Here is a 23,850-nt window from a genome sequence, read left to right as displayed (position 1 = left end):
AAAGTGGTTACAAAAGAAGTGTGAAAGCCAGCACCAAGAGTTTTGGAAAAAATACGTGGTCTCTCTTGCACCAGTGGTGATAAGAAGGTTAAGATTCTGATAGCTGGTAGACTCCCATTTATCTGGTACTATATCCAAGTTTTGGCACTTTACAATGTGTGTCTCCACATACAATGAGTAAGAAACTGGATGGGAGGGACTGTAGTGGTCTGCAGCAGAATTAATGATTTACTTATCCTCGTGATCCAAGACCTTGAACTGAAGGAGAGTGAGAAAGGACTGAGAATTAGCATGGTCTTTCTTTTTTTTTTTTTTTTGAGCTTCTAAGCTTCAGGAAAGGGCTGGATGAAGTCCATGAGAACTGTCTGAGGAGACCTTTGAAATCTGGACTGAGGCAGAGAAGTGATTCTTTCAGTAGGGTGAATAGTACATAAGAATTTGGAAACCGCAAGCAGCTGCATATGCAGACCTTGGGAATCTGGTTATTACTCTGCACTGGATTAGGCTGGAGTCCCCTGCAGTGTTCTACTAGCCCAGAAGAGGATATCCTAGATGGCAGTTTGTAGCCACCATGTTCTGCATAGTGGATTTATCTCTTCTGTGATATTAACCATCACTAGCACATCATTTAGCACTGGATCTCATTGTTTGGGCTTATTTGCTTTGCGCTCACAAGTATGTGTCAGGTTATTTCCATTTCCATAAAAAGGCCCTTGAAGTTCCAATGGAAACCATGGATAATGATGATAAGTAAGAGAAAGATTAGTGAGTCTGCCAAAATGCTGTAATCCAAGAACATCACAGAAGTCTGAGATGACAGAGAAGAGAAGGGAAGGAAGGAAGGAAGTTATCAGAGAGCCAACAGCATCTGGAGAGAGGAGATCAGACAGCCCAGAATAAATGGAAAGGAAAAACAGATTCATAGAAGGTTTTTACAAGATAATACCATTTTACTGTTACGTGGTGATGGCAGATCCCACGCTGTCTGACAGCTGTGACCACCATAAGTATGTGGGCAACACAGCAGACACAGTAGATATTTTTAGGTGGCTATATAATCTTGTTATTGTGTTTTGAAAATTCAACAACTTGTTTTAAGAAAACACAAGTCACCCAAAATATTTCCAAACAGTTGGTGACTCTAATTCTCAGACCCAGCTATAAAATGCCCTCTGCTGACACGTGGCCTTTGATGTGTGCCTAGGGTTTTTTTGGCTGCAGCAGATATATGTCACTGATGCATCAGCCTATGTATCATCACTACTGGACCACATTTGGTTTTGTTTGCTTGCTTGCTGGGGAGGCGATGAATTTATTAGCCAAAACTGTTCCAGTGTAAATTATACTTAATTGCAATTATCCCATTCTTTTGAAATTTACTGTGGTAACTGTTGGAGAACACGAGTAGGTACTGGACAGGCAGTCAAACCTGAAATCAACTAAGCAGGTTGCTGTTGTAGAGCTCTTATTGTGTGAGAGAACCAGTGTCTATCTGACAGCTTTTTTCCTTTTATGTGTGTAATGAGTCATGAAGACATGCTCTTCTGCTGTCTGCTCTGAGTGGTTATTGTTTAAAATATATACACTAATGTGCTCATTGAGTTATCCCCTACTTTAGCTGCATATATATATATATATATATATATAAGAAGAGAAGTAGGCAAAGGAAAATTTGAGCAAAATAGTTGTTTTTCCTATTAACAGACCCTGGCTTTGGAGGTTTTTTGTTTTCAAACTGATGTAATTTCACTGATGCCGAATCCTGGTACTCTGCTTGGATCAGCTTCTGATAGGCCCCATTTTTAAAGAAACCATGTTTCTGCTGATTTTGCAAATGTTCTGCTTTGTCAGTTATCATGGCCTTTAGTGTTCTCAGCGTACATTGCAGTTTATAAAATGCAGACTAAGACAATGCCTTTCGTTACTTGTGTTACAGTTTCTTAGGAGTATAAACATGTGTGCATATAAATAAACCGTTCATATCTTCCAGTATTTTAATGAATATTTCAGCTACTTGATACTTAAATTTAAAGATATCTATCACTTTATGCTGTCTAGTTGGTCCAAAAAGCAATCAGAGTGATGGCAGAAGCAATGTAGAGCTCAGCCTTTTCTGGAAGTTTCCTTGTCATTCTTCTATAACCAGTTTATGACAAAATTAAGCTACTTCATCACTGAACACCTGGTCCTGGTGATTTGGAATATGCTTACGTGGTACTAACAGCCTCCTCTAATAAATGAGCACAGATCAATTCTAGCCAGCAGAGCAGAGCCTCCTTTCAAGGACTGAGTAGTGGGTAGAACACGTTTAGAGATCCAGTGAAGAGTAAAAGATTCCAATGGGATTTATAAGGTACTTGTATTCTTTCAGGCCTGATGAGAGTGGCATGTGAAGGCACTCATCACAGAGATCACCAAGTGGGCTTCTCAAACACATAGCTGTACAAGCAAGAGCAGTGCTTTGTTTGTGACTGTTTGGCTGCTTTATGATCCATTTCTCGCAGTTACTGGCAATATTCAGGTATCTGCTGTAGTGTTTTTCTTTGTCCTGCTGGCAGTAGCTGCATGTATATGATAACTTGAGATTTTCTTCTTGGATATTCATAAGATAATTCTTTTCCTCGAGTGTTTTTAAGAGGAGTCAGAATAAAATTATAAAAAAAAAAAAAAAAAAAGGATGAGCAAAGTTTGAAGTGCGTGCCCATAATAATGACAGCTGGAAGGCAAGGCTTGAGTATGCAAGCTACTTTGTCAAGTAGAGATTAATGAAGTTTTAGCTAAATATTTGCCTACATGAGAAAGGAAAGAATTACATACAAAAGGAGGGCAGACAAAGCCAAATTGTTCGTAAAAGTAATGGCAGTGATACTGAAGGAAATTTATTCTGCATCCTGTGCTAGAAATCTGCTGGATACTCCTTTTGTAACCATTCTACCTATTCAGCTGATCCTTTTATAATGTGATCATATGCCTATGCATAATCCTTTTCTATAAAAGGCAGCATTGCATTATCACTTTGTTGGAGAAGAGACTGAATAAAGAGATATATGCGGAAGAACATGTTTAGAAACTGTAAAGATTTTGCACAACATGAATTTTGAGTTTTGTTTGTCTTGAGCTTTTACTCATGCATGTATGAAGGTGTGCATGTTCATACCTGCATTCATGCAGTTTTTGTGCATTGTCAGCTACTTGTGCGTACACTTGTAAGTGAGAGGGGTGAGATGATTTGTGTGGAAATTCTCTCTCCTACTTAGCAAGTGATTGGATGGCATTTCTATGTGTAGGTGGTATGCTCTTCCCCTTCATGATACTCCCAGCCCTGAAAGCTCTAGCAATCTAGGTCATAATCCATAGACATACCAAAGTCCTCCTGTCTCTTGAAGATAGATTTTTTGGATGCTGTTCCAGGAGGAAATGAGAAAAAACTGAACTACAATTTTAGTTCAGTCTTCTTTCTCTCCAGTGTTCTTTTTTCTTATGTTAATTTACTTGGAGCGCTGAAAACTGTTGGACAAAGACATTCACCTTTCAGGCACCCTGCAGATACAAGTTGAGCAACAACATTTTTGATTATGTTAGATGTGGTTGCAATGGACTAAGCATAAAGGCAAGCCAATGTTTACAGACAAATCAATGTTTATAGGTAAGGGTAATATCTCTTCTAAGAGCTATAGTGTAGTTGGAAGAAGTAGACAAGCTTTCAAGCGCTAGAGCTGCAAGGCATACAAAAGGCTTTTCTTCTCTTTTTTTTTTTTTTTTAACTAAGCCAGTTGATCTAGTAGGAAATATATCTCACGTAATAAGTTATTGGAAGCGTGCTTGAAGAATGTATTGTTAACCTTAAGACTTTCTGATAGGTTCCCACAGAGAGGCCATTTTAATTCTCACTGTGCAGGAAGTAGTTGCTTCAGCGTGGGTGGAAATAGGACGCAATGTAGAAAAGTGAAGAGAGCCATTCATCTGGTGGGTTTGTGGGAGGAAACAGACTGATGAGCCTAGGATTTTATCATCCATTAGCACTGTGTTAGGATTGCAATTTCCACACACACACACACACAACACACACACACACACACACAAAAGGAAATGGAAACAGTGAGGCTAAAAGATCATTTTTGCTTGAGGTTGAAGCAGGCCTGCTAATTTCGCTGTGTGTGGCACTCATATTATAGTCAGCAACATTTTGCTTAAGAATTACTAGTGCCTGTTTAATGCATGATGTCAGTTGTGGAAATTACTTATGCTATACTTAGTTTTTTGACTTTTTAGCTCATTTTTCATAACTTTTTTCCTGAACTCACTACATAAACCATAAGGAGAGAAGCCTAAGTTTCAGATACTGTAGACATTGAAGGATGAATTATGTTCAGCTCTTTTAGTCTATGCTGTCCATCCTGACCTTCAGTTCTGAAACGTGCAGTCACTTTTCTTATAATTCAGTTCATGGGTCAGGATGGATGTTTTCTGCTGTTGAATACGTGTAGCGATGATCTTTGTACTTCTATAGATGCCTTTCATGCCAGTTGGTGTCCAGTCCTTGACTTTGTCCTTTCATAGGAGTGAGATTGGGATAAAGACATTCTCTTTTGGAAACCAAAGCACAACTGAGTTTTCAAAACACATCTAAGACCAATTATAGTTAACAGCAAGAGATTACTTTTGGCACATTGCTTACTTTTAGATCCTTACATCACTGCCAAAACTGTGAGGTATGCAGTTTCTGGAGTCAGTGAAAAGATATGACTGTGCAGAAAGGAAGAAAAATTAGCCAAGTTCTTGTGTCCCATTTGCTCCCCTGCCCCTGCACCCCCAACACATCGCTGCAGAGCGACAGCTGCATTACGTCCTCAGAAACACTTGAGTTGACCTGATAAAGACCAAAGGGAAGGCAAAGTTATATTTGTACTTCTCTGGGACTTTCCCAGCATTGATTTTGGGTTGTCTCATCTCTCTGGCACTTCTGGGCAATGGTAGTCCCCTTGCTGCTGCCAGATTCTCTGTAAACAGTTGTTCAAACACTTTGTTTGAAGGGTGCCCTGTAAAAAGGAGTCCTAGTGTTGAATGTTTGAGTTCCCTCAATTTCTACTGGAGACGTTAGCATCCTCTACTAGCGATGTTTGTTAATTTTCTGGATCGGGGCCAACATCTTCTCATGTCTTTCTTCTTCCCTTCTCCTGCTATAAACGTGATGATTAGGAGAAAGGCAAAGAGCTTATCAGATTGCTGTTCTTTTTCTAGTACAATTGATGCTGTAGGAGCTGCTGCTGCACTGTTGGATTTTCAGAGATCCAGCATTCATCTGAAATAAAGAGGGAGGAATCTCTATATGTTGGACAGAGTCTGGCTTTTTCAAGCTTGCTTTTCTGTTTCATTATGAAAAGATTAATTTTATTACGGTGACGTAGTTTCACACCTCTTTTGAAATACCTTTCTACATATACATTATGCAGTTTCATCATTGCTTTGTGTGAATGGTTTGCTAGATAATCAGGCTGGTCTGGGCTGAGAAAATGGGAGGAAACAATGAGACATGTCTGAGAGTTATTCATTTGGAGATGGACTTGGATGGCTAAAGAGTGGAAGAACCCAAAACAAAATACAAACTCACACCACTGGTATGCTAAAAGTTACAGAAGTGCTGTTATCGTATGGTATGTTTATTGGAGTTGACTTAACATGGTGTGGCATTCCAACTTCCTGCATCACAAAACTATCAATGTAGCAATAATTCGGAAACCAGAAACTTTTTAACAGCTGAAAGCACCATTGTTTTCATCCTAGAGGTAAGGTACATAATAGCAGCCTATGCTTGTATGTGAGAAGGCAGTCACTCAAGTTGTTTAGATACAAGGAAGACTGTGAGTACTTGAAATTCCAGGCATGCAGTTCTGTGCCCTGAAGGGGAGGAGCTGAAGATTTTTGTATAGGTAATTTTTATTGCATGCTCAGCAGCAGACTTCGCTGAAACTTTTGTCTCAAATACAAACACAGCTGGCATCCAGGTTTGGACAGAAGCAGAATCATCTGTTACACAGATCTTTGTGTGGCCATTTTTCACACCTGGCTGATTTTGCATGCCCACAGGTAACCTGTATAGACAGTGCTTTCGTACTGTTTAGTGTGTAACCAGTACTGAAAGTGCTGATGATCTACTGATTAGTTAAGGGTAAGCAATATCATATCTTCAGTGTATAGACTATTTTGTACTTTAGCTTTTGATAGAACAGAATCACAGAATGGTTGAGGTCCTGTAGGGGTCATCTGGTCCAACCCCCTACTCAAGCAAGGACACCTTGTGGTTGCCCAAGTGGCTTTTGTACATCTCCAAGGAGGAGACTCCACAACCTCTGGGCAACCCATTTCAATGTTCTGATACCTATGCAGTAAAGAAATATGTATTGATGTTCAGATAGAACCACTTGTGTTCCAGTTTGAGCCCACTACCTTTTGTCCTCCCGCTGGGCACCAATGAAAAGAACCTGACACCATGTTCTCTGCATCATCCCTTCAGGTATTTACACACATTGATAAGGTTCTTCCTGAGCCTTCTCTTCTTCAGGCTGAAAAATCTCTGCTCTCTCAAACTCTCCTCATAGGAGAGGTTTTCCAGTCCCTTAGTCTTCATAGTTGGTGCTCTGCTGGATATACTCTAGCCAGTGTTTTACTAAAGAAGGTGGAATAGCCTCTGTTTTGATGTTCCAGTTGCTGTGATTCCTCTGACCACTATTGTTGCAGGACAAATTTTCAGCGCAGTTATCCTGTGTGAATTATCTTAGGAAGAAGTATGTGATGGCATGTTTTGCCTGGGGACAAAAGCTTATTTTCTTGAGGTGTTTTTTCATCACCTTCCTCTCCCCACACACCCAAAGAAGATTCCTTGTAAACTAGGAAGCAAATATGTGCATACTTACTTGGCTTTTGAAAGTCAGACATCGTAACTGCAAGATACACTGCAGTAGCAACAGAGCAGAACTATGGCATGGTAGTCCTGTGAGGACTTTGAAGTGTGGAGCAACTGATGGCTATTCTAAGGGAAGTGAAAAAGACCCCATTAGCCAAATACCTTTATTGCAGTAGTCAGACTATTAAATCCTTGTTGCTATTGCCATTGTAATTGATAGTAATGATTCTGTCGAAACTAAGACATACTGTACTTTCTCTCAGTACTGAAAACTTGACTGAAAGTACATTTGTTGCATAGAAATTTAGCTGTAATAATTTCTTCTGCTCTTTTATAATGCTGGTGGTCCACTTTAATGCAAATCTGCTAAATAGTAACCTGCAGACAATCATATTTGTTATTTCTTGCAGGTTCTGAAATCGAAAGAATTATCGTCACCAGGACAGCGCTACATTGACAGCAAAGTAGTTAAAACAAGAGCTGAAGGAGAATGGTTGTCTTTTGATGTCACTGAGGCTGTGCATGAATGGCTCCATCACAGAGGTGACAAGCAGTGTTTTGTCTTCACTCCTGCCCCAAATTGTCATTTATTAACTCAGCAGCATTTCAGGCTCATTCCACTCATAAAAACCTATTCCACTTAATTTCATGTTTTGCAGACAGGAACCTTGGATTTAAGATAAGCTTACATTGTCCATGCTGCACCTTTGTGCCTTCCAATAATTATATCATCCCAAATAAAAGTGAGGAGCTTGAAGCAAGATTTGCAGGTAACAACTGAAAAATATATTTTTCTTTACTGTTGTGTAACTGACTGGGGAGGCGGGAAATATCTCTTACCTCTCTAAAATAGGATTCACCTGATGGAAAACTTACTTATTTCAGAATCTTGAATCTTAACTAATAGGAAATTGTGTTAAAGGCAGAAGGGTATAACTGTCAGCTGAACTGTTCTAAAACCAACTGAACTACTCTAAAACCAAATGGCATGAGTAAGCTGTCTCATTCCATGCTCACAGCTGCTGTGTCCTTAAATATCTCTGTTAAAGTTTGCAGCATCCACACTGGATTTATGCATATACAGTTTTGGATGCAGGAAAGACTAATGCACAGCAGACCATCCACTGTTGGATAATCATGAGAAAATTTACTGAATACTTTCAGAATAAACCCTTTGCTGTCCATCCTAGCACTGCAACTGTTCAGGCTTCAGTAGAGAAGATTACTGAAGAGTCCAATTAAGATACTATTTTGCATACACGTAAGCTGCTTGTTGTAGATGTGTATGAGCATGGTATGTTTTAAGAATGTTTTTAAAAAACAATACTTGTTATGGCAAATTTCTAAACTGTAGCTAAGGCAGTAGTAGGCTGGTTTTCCTACAGAGGCACCTTCTTTTTTTGTATGAAGGACCCCGGTATTTGTAAATAATTGCAGAAGTGCTTCTAGCTATTTGGAAGCAGTGAGCAACTCCAGCATTTTTTTTTTTCTTTCATTTATATCAGTAATATTAAAATTCATCTGAACAATGATATCAGTTGCTTCAGAAATAACTGAAGAATAGGTGCCAGACTTGAATAAATGTGCTACCATGCTCCACTCCAAGTGAGTTGTGGGTTGAAGTAACAGAAGAGGTATGTCTGTTCAGTGTGCTCCCACTTCAAGCAGTGTAAGTCTGAGTCTCAGGTGAAGTCAATAGAACTACATTACATAATATTGGTTATCTCAATACATACACTCTCCATCACTGGCATTGGCAATTTATTGTCATTCATATATTAGTTGCACAAATGCTTTTTATGCTGATAGCTTGATAAAAACTTAAAGATTGGATTGAATAAGTAATAAAAAGAATTATGTAATAAGGGTTATGGATATATAGTCTTTCTGTTGACAGCAGACAAAGTGATATATAGTAAGCATATGCTCCAGTATGTTTTTGAGCCATTCAGGTTTCACTTTCTAATAGGGAAATGTTATTTAACTGATGATGCCAGAATTATCATCAATCAGTGCGTATTGAAGTAGATCCTATAGTAGAATCAACTCATGCTGTTTATCAAGTTTTCATTTATTCAAATATATCATGATTTGGTTCATTGGTTTTCCAAGGATTTGGCTGTATTCCTTGTCAAATATTACATTTATTTAACCATTGTTTCACTGCATTGGAATTTTTTTCTCTTAAGTAAATACATGGATTGTAGATATGAATAAAGCCATTGTGTGCATTTTAAAGCAATGTTAGTATGATATTTGATCTCTTTATTTTTGCATGTTACAAAAAGTAACTTTTTTCCTTTAGATAGCATTATCTGGTTCAGGAGGTTAATTTTCAAAAGGTTCTCAGTGACAGGCATAACATGAGCTGTTTAATTCCTGCGAAAGGCTAAAACTTGGGTTCTTTTGCCCATCCTATTGCTATGATAAGAAAGCTAGTAAGGCAGTTAGAGTTTCAAGGGAAAATACAAAATATGAGATCATTGATTTTCACTGCAAGAATAAATAGTTTGATCAATGTCCTTGCCATGATCATACAGAAGAAGGAGATAGAAAAGCAGATTTTGAGAGAATTAGCAGAATTTAATAAACTGACAGTGAGAGACAGAGAATTTATAGGCATTAGAAAGACATAAAGTGATAGAGAAAACTAATGAGTTGAAAGTAAGCAGTGAGAAATGCATGTTGATTATCCAGAGCAGCTTTAATGCTATTACAAGGTTTAGAAAGGTGCACAGCTGGTAGAAGACTGCAAGCTGTTAGAATACTGCCCTAAGTGAAGTACTAAAAGCATCATTGCTTCGGGCATTTGAAACTGGTTTAAGCAATGTAAATGCACTGGCTGAAGGGACTCCACATATCTTTTCTGTTATTCGTTTCAACAATTTTGGTAAGTGTTCTGAAGTGCCATTAAGTGGCTATGAATATGGGAGGGCTGATACAATAGATGCATGAGAACTGTGAATATATTTGGGATCTTGGGCTGAAATTTGGCTCAACTTTCCCACTAAATGTGTTCAGTTGATGCCATTGTTGCCCAGGTTCTGATAGCATTTTTTAAAGAGATGGTTTATTTAATTTGTGAAGAAAATAGCAACATAATGTTTATCACCAAAATGTATTTTTTGAAGGTATTGATGACTACACATATTCCAGTGGTGATGTGAAAGCTTTAAAGTCCAATAGGAAAAAATACAGTGGGAAGACCCCACATCTTCTGCTAATGTTGTTACCCTCCTACAGACTTGAGTCGCAACAGCCCAGTCGGCGGAAGAAGCGTGCTCTAGATGCTGCCTATTGTTTTAGGTAACTATGCATCTATATTTAGTATACTTTACAAAACTGTGCCAGCTTCTGAATTGTAATCCAGTTGTTTATCATGTAAGCAAACGTTTCTTTATGGTAGGCATTTTACAGAGCATGGTCCTTGTTCACAGACCCACAGTGTCCATGCCCAAAGGGTATCTGCCCAGTGTGCTCCACTCCCATGGAGACAGTGCCTGAAGAGGAAGGTTAGGACCTCAGAATGCAGAAACTGTATTCCACCTGGGGTAATTCCCAAGCCTGTCAGCTTCATAGTTATAACCAAACTATCATCTCTGCTGTGCTGAGAGGTGACTCAGTAGGACCTGGAGAAAAGTACTTCAGTGATCCTCCATTAGCTTTCTATAAGCAAATCTTGCCATGTATGAGCATCTCATTTCATTTACAATATAAACTACGACAGATGTGATTAGGTTGTGAATTTCTGGCATTCTAACTTGTTTTTAAACCATCATTCAGGGAGCAAACAACTGGATTATTTTTATTTTCTTTGTTGTCTTTGTTATAGCCAATGCATTTGTCTGTATTTTATTTTCCAGGAATGTGCAGGATAATTGTTGCCTGCGTCCACTTTATATTGACTTCAAGAGGGATCTTGGCTGGAAATGGATTCATGAACCTAAAGGATATCATGCCAATTTCTGTGCAGGAGCCTGCCCATATTTATGGAGCTCAGATACTCAGCACAGCAGAGTAAGTAAAGATTTTGGTGCAGATAGTAGCCTTAAGTTGTGCCAGAGGAGATTCAGGGTGGATATTAGGAAAAATTTCTTCTTGGAAAGAGAGGTGAAGTATTGGCACAGACTGCCCAGGAAGGTGATGGAGTCACTGTCCCTGGAGGTGTTCAAGAAAAGGGTAGATGTGGCGCTTAGGGACATGGGCTAGCTTCTATTTTATAACTGTAGGGTGAAATATGTTTCTAGGACTGTCATCAGTACAAGAACCTGAAGCTTCCATGTGTTATCTCAGTAAATAAGAAAATATGACCCTAAAGAGGGGCTTGCATGTGCCCTCAGACTGGAGTTGAAGCTGAAGTCATATATTGATCCAGAGAGACATTTTTTTTAGTATGGTCATCAATACAATGTATGAATGTATCCAATACTCTTTGTGACAATAAGCATGATACAACTTTGGAAGGCTGACTGAAAAGGGACCAGTCGGTAAAGAGCATGAATGCAAAATGGCAATGAGTTCCCTCACTCAGCCAAGGCACTCAGAAAAATGATTATGGGGCTTAGTCTTACCATCCAATTTTCACCCACTTTATGAGTTGCTCTTTTTCTTTTTGTATTGTTAGTGATCTGCTACTATACTGAATTTCATGATGATGGTAGGGATAGATGTACTTTTTCAAAAGAGGCATTCATTCTTGTACATTGAAAATTTATTTGAGCAAGAATGACCTTGTGTCTGGGATGCTTATGAACTGATAGATGGTTGGGATACAATCTTTTATTGTAGGGATTGGATGGGTTATTCTAGCCAAGTGCTTTATAATGATTGATATTCTGCTGTGAAGTGCTTATTTTTCTCAACTGTCAATATTGGTGTCTAGACTCTAAATGTATGAGGCAGGCATTTGCACTGCAGTTGTCATAAAGAAAGTATTTCACCCTCAGGTCCGTACTAAGGATGATGTCTCCTTTTTTACTAATCTTCCTTCCTTAAAATATCAGATCAATGTCAGCCTCTTCAAGAGAGGGATTGCTTTCTTTTTGGTCTGTAAAGACAGAAGGTAGAGACCTAAGTATAGATATCTTTTATAACTGTCAGTGGCTGTGGCATTGTAGTATCAGCAGTGGCTGTCAGCTGACGGTGATAAATATTTTTTAATAGAACCTATGTTTCCATGCTTGTGTGGAGTAGTAGTGTACACTGTTGGGAGCAGCACTTGTTTTTAAAGGAAAGAGGAAGAATAACTGTCATGATCACAAATATGTGGTTTGGATAGGCACCCAAATAGGCAGAGGTTGCTTAATAAAGTAGTTAGTGTTGCTGTCCTGAACAGGTCTTCTGTCTCTAAAAGCTGTAAATGTTGTGTTGAAGCTCTAGGAAAAGGTCATTTAGTGTTTAGCTAACACATTAATGGCATCCTCGGAAATACCTGTGAATCATCAGTGGGTAACCCTACATACTTCCCTTGCAGAGAACCATGCATATGAATCCAATGTGACATAAAGTACCAGTGCTGCTGATCCTCAGCCACAGCTGATCCTCAGTTGGACTACTGAGGAAGTAGTCATGGTTCTTGAATGGTTGCATTAGTGGATTTACAGAAAAGTATCCAGGGATGAGAAGCAAAGCAGTACTCATGTGCTGAAGGACTCTCCTCTCCCTTTGGTGCTCTTGTGAAACCAAAATCCTGTAACAGCAAATGACAGTCTGAGGTTGCAGATAAAAGTCATTCAGTCTCTTCCTTCCCTGTCAATACAGCATGTGTGCAGCTTTGAAGAGCTACGCTTTCAAGTCAGGCTGCAGGTACATACATGTTTTAAGATTTAAGGTTGTGGGTATAAAACAGTAGGAAGCTCAGATGATTTGTGACACCAGGTTGAACTGGAGAAGCATGCAAAAATATTCAAATCCAGGCATCTTTCTTCTGATTTCACTGGGCTTTTTCCCAGGCACTGGAGGAGGAAGTGATGCAGAAAGGAATTTGCTTTCCAGAGTGAAGCAGGCAGAGGAATCTGTCTTAATCTCTTATTTCCTTTCTCCTTCTAGGTACTCAGCTTGTATAACACCATAAATCCAGAAGCTTCTGCCTCTCCGTGCTGCGTGTCCCAGGATTTAGAACCCCTCACCATCCTCTACTACATTGGCAAAACACCCAAAATTGAACAGCTGTCCAACATGATTGTAAAGTCTTGCAAATGCAGCTAAAGGATATCCCAGAAACAACGTGACGTGTGTGTATCAAAAAATAAAAATAAAAATAATAACCAAGGAAAAAAGAAAGAGAGAGCGAGGAGGAAAGAAAGAAAAACAAAAACCCAGGATCATCAGTGTTAAAAGGAAAAAAAAAAAAAAAAAAAAAAAAAACAAAGAAGAAAAAAAAGCGGTACTAGTCTGAACTGTTTGAAAGTTTGTTTTTGTTTTTTTTTTTTTTAAACTGGCATCTGAAGCAAAACATTGAAGGCCTTTATCTTACATTTCACTACACATAGTGTGAGATAGACAAGAAGCAAAGTTAAAGAAAAAAAAAACCTTTTAAAAAATAAACACTGGAAGAAATTTGTTAGTGTTACTATGTGAAAGGAAAAAAACAGGAAAATCCCATGAAGTGGAGTTGCTGTATCTGTCCCGTGCCTTACTTGATCTCTCTGTATTGTTATGCAATAGGTATCCTACCCATTCCTCTTAGTTGTAGAGTTAACAGTGCATTATTTATTTGTGTGTAAAAACTATTAAATGAACATTTCCATATTGCCATTGGAAAAAGAAAACCAGCAAATGTGGACAAAATGGAGACCAAATAAGCTGCCAGAAATACATAGAAAGCCTAAAGGAACACAAGCTCAAAAGTTTCAGAAAGTAATGGTTAGTTTAGTTGGATTTAAATAGAAATCAGTTATTACACTATTGAGAAACTCTGCCTTTAAAATACCTTATTTTTCATGCCAGCTGCCTGGAGAGGCTTCTTGTAAGGTCTCAAACCCTTGTTTTAAATACTGAATAACTTACTAATAAAGGACACTCTGTTTCAGTCTCAAAGACAAGTCTATAAGATTTTTTTTTTTTTTTTTTTTTTTTACTGTAAATGATTTAAATGTCAGTTTAGTAAACCAGTGAAATATTTAACATGTACTGGTCTAATCTTCAGACCTTAATATGTTGCTGTATAGCTATGCTATGGGATTTTTTGTTCTTTTGGTATATGTAACCATACCTAGAGTATTGCAATAGGTGGGTAGTAAAAGCCAGCTTAATTGGAAACATATCTGTAGATCTCTATTTGTAAACTATTAAAAAATTAAGTACTTTATGTGTAATGTGTAAATTTTCACCATATTTTTGTACTCTGTAATACTGTCAGCTCTCATGAGTTTGAATTTGAATTTGGGGCTCTTTTTGATCACTCAGAATCACGTGTTTCCCTCTAGCTGGCCAGTATGAGTAGAGTCCCTATATTTTGACTTGCACTACAAATACATGTTTTATAATAATTGCTATACATGTGCTTTGTATATTGTTCATCATTATGACATAAGCTACCTGACTCCATTTGTGTTTTTTTTTTTGTTTTGTTTTGTTTTTGTTTTATAAAAAAGGACGGATTAAAGTGCTCTCTCCTCCCCTCCTTCCCTCCCTCCTCTCTCATCCCCATTTGTAACACTTGAATTCGCGATGCGGTTCAGAGGCAGAGAGTGACATCCACTCCTGTGCAAAGGGCTGGTACAGAGTATCTGCCTCAGCAGTGCCTTTGCATGGGGCATGCATGGGAGCAAGCTGCCTGGGCTCGCACGCAGCAGGACTTGCCCTGCCGTTAAGCTGTGGCGCTGATCCTGCTCCCAACACACTAACAGAGGCTTGCCTTTAACTTCTGCAGTGGCATGGCAGGATTTGCAGGGTCAGACTCTTGATTTTTTGAGTTTTCAAACTTATTAAAAGAAAAAAATGGAAAAAGAAGTATGGGGTCTCTAGGGCTTTGTTGCTGTTACGCATTTGAATATTGTAGAGGGAGTTGAAAAATAATCCACATCATACATTTCTTTTCTAAAAAGTTTAAATTGGCAAAAAAAAGTCATGAAGAAGACACAATCATATGATGAATGGTTTTGCATGGCAAAGCTTGAAAACTGTGTTAGAAACATGCTACTTGGATGAGGACATTTTCTGTCATTGACCTGAGTGGTGTCAGGAGCATGCTCCTGAGCTTTACGTTGTCAGCTTCAGTTCTAAGATGTGCAATTTCTTTGACTTCAGCAGAACACTGATGCAAAGCTGAAGTACCGCAGCGGCTTGCACCCGCCGCTCCTTGGGACTTCAGCGGAGTCTATGCTTATTGCCTACATGGACACGTAGACCCACAGATGATCTAATCCCACCCATTGACTCAGCACAGAGGAGGAGGTATGTTAGACTTCTGATTTATTTAGCGAGTTGAAATGAACAAGTGAAAAATCTGTCCTGCTAACACTTGCTTGAGCCAGACTTACTCCAGTGAGAAGATGCACTGAACTCAGTGAAACTCCTCAGGGTAGTAAATACTCTGGATTTTGCTGCATACAGCAGCAAAATTAGTTTTATCAGGTTCAGTATGAGAACTGTATTTTTGTTGGACAGGAAGGGAGACATGGATGAACACATTTCAAAAGACTTAAGAACATTTTTGCAATTCTCTGCTACGGGAATGCAACTTAGAGTGGATTTGAAGCTTTGGAAAAGTGGAATACAAGATAGCATAGTTGTCCAATTATACTCACTATGCGCTGGACGCAGCTGAAGATTTTGGTTTGGGTTTGGAGTTTTTGTTGTCTAAATTTAAACATGAAGCCTTATTTCTGTAAATCATTACCACAAGATCAGATACTTTTTTTTTTTTTTTTTTTTCCTCAAAATGCACTGATAGTATTTGAGATATTCTTATAAATCTCCTACAACTTTTTTTTCTCCACTTTATTAGGCAGGTATTTCGCTTAATTACCAGGGACGCTATTAGACCTGATCCTACAGTGTGCAGAACTCATGGGTGAAACACCCCTCTATAGAGTGGTGTGATGTGAGGCCAAACACCACTCAGGTCTGATGTCAATTACCCCCCCTCTCCATCAAATGATGTTTAGATGGGACTGCAACAGTTCAGACTGTCACAATAAGTAGGTAGCTGCTACCATCTCAGCAAAGTCCCTGTGCATTGGTGATGCCCAGCACCTGGCAGGAAATGTTTCGCACTTTGAAAGGTCAGACCCAAAGGAGCTGTGTGAGCTTGAGGGGGGTCTTAGCACTTAGCTGAGTGGGTTAGGACAGCATTTTTTATGTGTTTAGCAACAATACAATTGTATGGTTGGCGTGGTTTAAAAGAAAAAAAAAAAAAGGAACTTAAAGGACAGCTGTGTTGTACTTTGGTGATCGATTACTCTGTATTTTAACACATTGTATGTCTGTTTTTGTGGTGCTCTAGTGGTAAATAAATTATTTCAATTATATGCTGGTGTTGTTCATATGACAGTGTTCTTCTGGCATGGACAATTCCTCAGCTCAGGCTCAGCTTAATTGGTGCCAAGCACTTTTTCTGTGGGGAACCTTGATGTGGTCCAGCACATCTGCTGTGAGGATTACTTTCCCCTTAGTGACTGCAGAATGTGTTGGTCTGCAGACAAGAAGTGGCTTCTGGTTGACTGCTCTGAGCAGCAGCACTATCCCATGTATGCACAGGACAAGGACTGCCCCAGATAGGAGCAGTATTACCCCATTAACCTCACTATGACCCATCTTTCACCAGCATCCTGCTCAAACATCTAAAGGTCCCTCTGCATGGCTGTTACTCCAGTCACCAGTTACAGTGGCTTTCCTCTTTGGTAGTGGGTTTCAAAGTAGCTCCTCCTCATGCCTGTAGTGCCACAAAAGATGAGAAGGTGATCTGAGTAAATTTTTGGATGCCTGGACAGTGAATGGTCTCACAGCATCACATCCTTCAGAAAAGGAATGGTGAAACTTATTTTGTGCATTGAAAAAAATAGCCTTCAGCGGCATGAGATACATGTATTGGAGGAGAGGCAACAGATACAAGTTAGAACAAGGAAAATTCTGGCTTCATGTAAGGAAAACATTTGTACAGTGCAGGTGGTCATGACCTGGAACAGGTTGCATGGCATCTCCATCCTTGGAGATGCTCAAAACCTGCTGGGCAAGGCTGTGGGCAGAATGCTTCCTCTGCACCTGCTCTAAGCAGAGGGATCCTGGAGACCCCTGCTTGCCCCCATGAAGCTGCAAATGATTACAGCCCAACCCAAACATTTATCTGATTCTCAATCATTTCTGCTAACTCTGTTAGCAGCAGCCACAAACTCATCTTGAAATGTTTTGGTTTTTTTTAATTTTATTTGTTTGTTTGTATGTTTGTTTTGTTTGCTTGCTTGTTTTTATAACAAGAAATAGGATTCCATAGTAAGTCTGTCTCCATGCACTTTGCAATATATAATTGTAGTATCTAAGCAAATTAGAAGTAGAGAGCAGGGTATTGCAGCTTTTTTTTTTTTTTTTTTTTCTGCTAGCCCTTCAGCAGCACAAGTCAAATAAATAAAGCAGACTGGAGGAAGGGCTGCAGCATAGAATCATGCTTCCAGAAGACGGACTGATGACAAGAAGGGCTGAACACCTTACCTCCTCTTCCATGTACTTTATCTGGGATCTAAGGGGTGCATAGCATTTCTTGGCATGAAAGAAAGAATATGTTTATGCCAGATTGTTTAGTGCTATTGTGATAAATTACAACAAATGGACCCTGTGGTCTGTGAATATGTGTTTAGGAATGCAACTTGGGATAAGCAGTGAAAACAATCCTAGGGGCCATTTCACCACAGTTACGCTCCAGTCTTACACTGGAGCCTTAACTAATGTCAGTGAATTTATATTAGTGTAAAACTGTGGTCCTGCAAAAATTGACAGATATTAATTTTCACTGTCTTTTTAGTTACCCAGTTACATGCTTTTTACATATATGTAATCTGCCAGCTCCATTCCTATCAAAGGTAGTACTCAGTTTATACTGGTGAGAATATTCTGGAACTCTGGCTGCTTTATTTCTGAAATCAACGAGTAACAGGAGAGTTGGAAGTAATATGTTGATTGGATCTTTTAGATAGGAAAGTCACTGTGGTGCCTATGATTAAAGAGGAACAAAGTGGAAGGAATGCATTGTGCTAAGAGAGATTTTACAGTGTGGAGCTGAAAAGATGGATGTTCTCCCACAATAATAAGATTAATGCAGAATATTTTGGTGCTGGATTTGCCTTTTACCATCACTAATACAGCCTCAGTAGACTCTATCACTAAAGTCCTTGCTTCTCTTCTTGAATCAAATTGTGGTTAATGAATGTGGAATATTCAATATAGGAAAATTCAAACCATGTAAATGTCTTGAAAACCAGTTTTTAGGTCAAAATCTGCCTCTTAGATCAGATGAAGTAGATTCTGTGAGGAGCCATGAGTTCTGGAAGAAAATAAACCAAGAGGTTATGTAATTATATGTGGTTATAAAGTAGATGTGAAGTAATGTAGTTGGCTTGTCAGTGGGTATGGGTGTAACAGTAATTTCTTCATCTGTATAAAAATAAAATTAAATGGAACAGAAAGCTGATGAGAACTTCCAATCAAATTTGATATGCTCATTTAATGAAGTAACCTGCTGGAATCTAAAACAGAACCCCTGGGGTATAAAACTTTCTTAAAACATATGGTGGTCCAAGAAAGAAATCGTTTGTTTGAATGATGTGTTTTAGTGCCAAAACAAGATGATAGTAGGGAGGAAGGTTCAATGGTCACTGATCTTTGGTCTCAGCACTCTTCCCCATACTGTAGGCTAGTCTCAGTTAGAAGATCCATGCTAATTGTGTGGAATACTTTTCTATAAGAAATGGAAGAAGGTAGATTCAAATGACAAAAGAGAACTGAGTCCCATTTTGTTCTAAGAAATACACCATAGGCACAGAAAACAGTTCTTACGAAATTCTTCCAGCTAATTAGAGGTGGACCAACCCCAAATGTTATCATGTGAGTCTGCATTTAGCAAATACTCAAATCAAGTATTTATAGTTCTGATTTTCAAGTAGTCTGAATCACTTTTCCAAAATTGAGTTAGGCTCAATCCCCACAGCTGGTTTATAATCAAACTTTAATCACCAGATTCACTGTTGGGACGTATAAGGCTTTCATATGTGCCAGAGTTTTTTTACACTTGAGTAGTTCTTAGGCAGGTACAAGTCTCTCAGAAGGGTTGGATTTTTCCCAAGCACAAAGATGTGTAAGTCTAATTGCCATTTGTAGTAACAGCAGTCAGACAAAATGTCCCTCCAGATCAAGTTTATTTCCAGGGGACTGGTAGTGGGATATCAGACTTCAGGTCACTTTATTTGTCAGTGATTAAAGGCCCAGCAGTATGGGACAAAGTGATGGGGTTTTTTGCCATCTGATGGAACTCACGTGAAAGAAATCAACAGCTTCATTCCAGCTCCTAATATAAACTTGCTGGCTGTCTCCAAGGATATGCAGACTAATTCCATTCATCAAAAGAGGAAAATATATATTTATCAGGAAAACCGTGCTCTTTTTCCCTTTGGAAAAATGTAAATAACAAAGACAAAACATGCTGAAGTTCATGGGCAAGTTATGCATTCCTCTGCAGTGTGTAACCTGTTCTCAAAGAGGTGGTCTGGATCAATTTGTGAACATTTGGGAGTAAAAGCTGGATTTAGAGAGATCCTGAAATGCAATGTTTCCTCCACTTCTGCAAAACTTTCAATCACAAAAAAGTCAAAGGATTGTAAATAAGAATATGATCTGACTTTTACTCTGATACCCAGTTATGATATGTGCAACACAGAAGGTGAATCACCACAAATCTTGGCTCTCAAAGACAGCCAGATGATGTATGCAGAGCCAGGTCACAGAAAGCAGAGCAGGAAAGATGAATACAACAGAAGGATTATGTCAGCATAAAGTATATGACCTAAATAAAGCCACAGGATAAGTACACTTTTTTTTTTTTTTTTTTTTTTTTTTTTTGCTGTACTTTATGCTTTGGCCTTGGCTATGGTTCCATACCACAAATGGCTGTTCCCATTTCTTATCCTTTGCCTTGCAATAAAGTCATCTTTAGGGAGGAAGGAATTTACCTGGAAATAACAAAGTCATTGGCATATTTATAAATTTTTATCAGACAGAAAACATACATTGAATGAGCCACTAACAAGACCTTTAATAAACTTTTCCAGTAGCTAAGGGCTCCTAGCTTCTTCCCTGACCTTGGTCTTATAGTATTAAAATGTCCTTCACTGCACTGTGACAACAGATGATGTCTCTCAGGTAGTCGAAATTCCATTGAGTACTCCAGGAGCTAAATGTCTCACTGATCAGAACTCCTTCCTCCTGTAAGTGGCGCAGGACCAATCAGTGACTCGCCCACCACTGGGGAAAATCTGTCCTCAGAAGATGGTGCATACATAATTAGAGCCTGCTTGAAAATTTGCGCAGGCCTGCAATGTTTTTATAGTTTTTTCTGTATTCTCTCGTTCTTTTTGCTAAGTATCTTTATACTTTCTGGACCACTTCACTAGTTATATTCTTAGCAGTCTTACTGTATGGCCCCTGGGAATTAAAAAAGGAAATTTCAGACTCTTTCACTTCTGGGTTACTCCAGCAATAGCAGGTTGTTTTTGTAACTTGTGTTGCTAAATGCAGGAAATGACTTCTGGAAGCAACGGAATTGAACTGCCTGGTCTTATTCCCAGCTCTTGCATTAGCTTTACTCCAGCACAACTGTTTCAATAGGGGACACGCCAGGATCTAATGTCATTTGTAAAAGAATAGACAGGCTGTTTGTCACTTCACTCGTGACTTTGCATACAGCATGTGTGTTTGCAAAAATGTTTGAGCATGGATTGCCACAATGACCTACATGAAATGAAATGATTTTGATTTTATATTTGAAACCTAGAAAAATATGAATATGATAATTTTGCAAAGGAGGAAATTAAACCTATTATTACTTAGATTGGTACATTTAGCAAAGTGTTGTGGTCATCTGACGGTAATGAAAATAATATAATTTCATACTGGATTCAGTTCTTGCACTATACTTATTGAGTGTGCATTTTATACTGTTATAGGTAGGGAAAACTATACTTTCAGTTGCTTGTACCTTTCTTGGATCATTTTCAGGCTGAGCTTCTGATACTGAAGTTCAGTCCAGAGATAAATTTATGTACAGAGTTTTATCAGGCTTTGTTGAGAAATCTTTGACTTCTCAGAGAACAGGCAAGTATATTTGCTTTTTACTCTCCAATCAGAAATGCTGTGCACTCGTAGCTCAACTTGAAAGCAGAACTCAGACAAATGCACTCAAAGTTGTTGGGGTCATATAGTTAGATTAGTATATCAGTTTTCATTTCAAACATGAAAGCAAGTTTCCAGTGTTCCTGAACATAAAGAAACGCTTGAAACCATGAGCTGTTTTGAATTAACACAGCAGCATCTACTTGAATTAGCAGAACAACTGGAACAAAGCACTGGGTGAAGTGGGGTTACTTGTGTATCTTCAGTTAAGTGCTCTGTTCAGAGGAATGACTTCTCTGCAGTGCCTCCAGCATTCAATAGAAAAAAAAAATCTCCCAAGTGAAATAATTTTCTTCTTTCTCTGGTACTGAAGAAACAAGAACAAAAGCTTCAGGTTTTCGAGTAGCTAATATAAACTGCTTTCCATCTGGCCAATATTCTCTTCAGAAATTAAAAAGTGTATATTTGCAGCACAAAGTGGTCCATCTGTACGTATATCCTAATGAGAAGTCCTTCTAGAATCAGAGAAGTCCCCTCCCCTCTTTGAGAGCAAGATGCGCACCTCAGTGCCAACTCTCTTCACCAGCAAACGGGAAGGAAAGGCAGACTACTCTTCAGTTCAGAGCTCTGCTTCTCACTTCCAAGTGGCCTTTTATTCACAGCTGATTAGTGGCAACCTGAAAAGACAGTGAAGCTGCGATAGCCCATTGAGATAAGGTAGATCTCAGGAGAATAAAAACTGTGTTCAGACATGTCTTGGTGTTCAACCACTGCCTGACCTAAGAGAAAATCTAAGTATGAAGGAATCGTATTCAGCAAAAAATTACCACAAAGAACTCCAAGCTGCATCTCCAGAGATGAGCAAGCAGAATGAGAGGTTTTAATCCCCAAAAAAGACCTACTCAGAAATGTGTAAGAACACTGACTACTCCTGTTAAGACACTTAAAAAAAAAAAAAAAAAAAAAAAAAAATGACATATCTCTGGGCTGGCCAGGCACTGCGTGGGAGTACTTCTTTGCAGTCTAGTTCAAGCTTCCTCATGAACTTGCTTTACTTACTGATACTCTCCTGTCTGAGTCTTGATCTATTTCTCCGATCTTTTTTTTCAAGAATAAATCTGTTTAGAATGTGTTTGTATTAAAGGGATGAAAAGTAGCAAGTGTCCAAATAAAAATCAAAGGTCAATCAGACTCTTTCTATGTGAGTCACCATTATATCTGTATTTCCTGCTGGAAATAAAACTATGATTCTTTTGCTTTATTCCAAATAGGTTATAAATTACTTACTAGATGTTGCACAGTCAGCATGTCTGCACTAAAATAATTCCTAATTTGTACTAACAACTGTTCTATTGGTTAGTTTCCATCCACACACACTTTTAGAAGCAGGAGACAATTGTCTTTGATTTCTACTGCCAAAAAAAAAAAAAGAGAGACATTATTATATTATGGACAGCAGCCCCATCTTCTTCCAGAGGCTGTGTCAAACCTGATTTTTGCATGTCTTCCTTCTGCAGTCTGTCTTCTGAGATTTGGATAGTTACCCAAATAGTCAGAGATTGCTTAATAAAGTAGCTAGTGTTGCTGTGGTGCCTGATGTTGATTTTCTTGTATGTGATGGGGACATCACTTGGAAAAGAATATGGAATTGAACTTAGTCTGTGAAATCTCCAAACAGAACATCAATAACTAGGAGACATTCATATGACCTTGAGTAAAGTATCTTAGCCTTTAGCTACGTTTCTTAAAGTAGAAGAAGCTTCTCTATCCCCTAAGCTTGGAATACTGTCCTACAAAGTATTTCTTTGGTTACTGGTCCCATTCACCCCTCCAGAAGTCTGCCTACCAAAAATCAAACAGACCCCTGAAGGCACCTTTCACAATGGAAACAGACTGAAAGCCAGAAAACACTTAGATCTTTTTATAGACTTGGCAGCCTAAATATATTCACAGCTAAAGAATACTCATACAAATGGAAGTAACCCATATACAGTGAACAAGTAGGGCAAAAATATTCTTGAACTGAAAACCAAAGAAGACATCTCTGCACAAAAAATATGAAAGAGCTATGTTAAAAATGTTTTCTCCAAATAAATCACACAGCTGACACTGCTGAAAAGCCATCAAATTTCCAAAATTCAATTAACAACATTTTTTGTTTTTAATTATTGTATTATTGCTTTTGTAATACTAAACTTGATGCATTCAGCCTTCAAATCTAGCACTGATTCTGTGCTTAGATGAGAAATATTGTGTTTCTGTGTTAGTAGTTTAAAGAAGCAAGCAAACAGACATCAAAGTATCTTGAGAACTACATTTAATTATAATAGCTGCCACAAATGCCAGAGCAAGATGTGGCTCTTTCATAAAAGAAAACACAGTAAAACAATTTTATGCAGTTTACAAATTCCATCAAACCACTGTACAAATAAACAATGCTACTGAATCACACAACAAATCATCTTACAATTAGGCCACACAAGACCATCTGGTTTACAAACCAGCCTACGAGCCAAAGAGGAAAACTTTGAAGATAAATATTGCCATATGTGGAAGCCCAGAAAAAATATTACTTACTAGCACGGAGCATCAGTTTAAAATGTAGTTCTCAGTGGGAACTGAAGATT

The 23,850-nt window shown here is 38.5% G+C and overlaps 1 protein-coding gene across 1 annotated transcript in view; it reads left to right on the top strand.

The window, feature by feature from the left end:
* Positions 1-16,377, top strand: part of TGFB2 (transforming growth factor beta 2) — a 64,349-nt gene extending 47,972 nt beyond the window's left edge. Inside the window, exons 3-7 of the mRNA XM_010706695.4 lie at positions 7,315-7,447; positions 7,564-7,674; positions 10,036-10,210; positions 10,768-10,921; positions 12,953-16,377. Coding sequence (XP_010704997.1) covers positions 7,315-7,447; positions 7,564-7,674; positions 10,036-10,210; positions 10,768-10,921; positions 12,953-13,111 — 732 coding nt within the window. The 3' untranslated portion in view covers positions 13,112-16,377. The remainder of the gene's footprint in view (positions 1-7,314; positions 7,448-7,563; positions 7,675-10,035; positions 10,211-10,767; positions 10,922-12,952) is intronic.
* Positions 16,378-23,850: the final 7,473 nt, after the last annotated feature.

This window comes from Meleagris gallopavo, chromosome 2 (assembly GCF_905368555.1).
Source record: "Meleagris gallopavo chromosome 2, MGAL_WU_HG_1.1, whole genome shotgun sequence".
NCBI lineage: Eukaryota > Metazoa > Chordata > Aves > Galliformes > Phasianidae > Meleagris > Meleagris gallopavo.
Note: the sequence above shows the minus strand (reverse complement) of the source record. Positions and strands in the feature narration are given on the sequence as shown.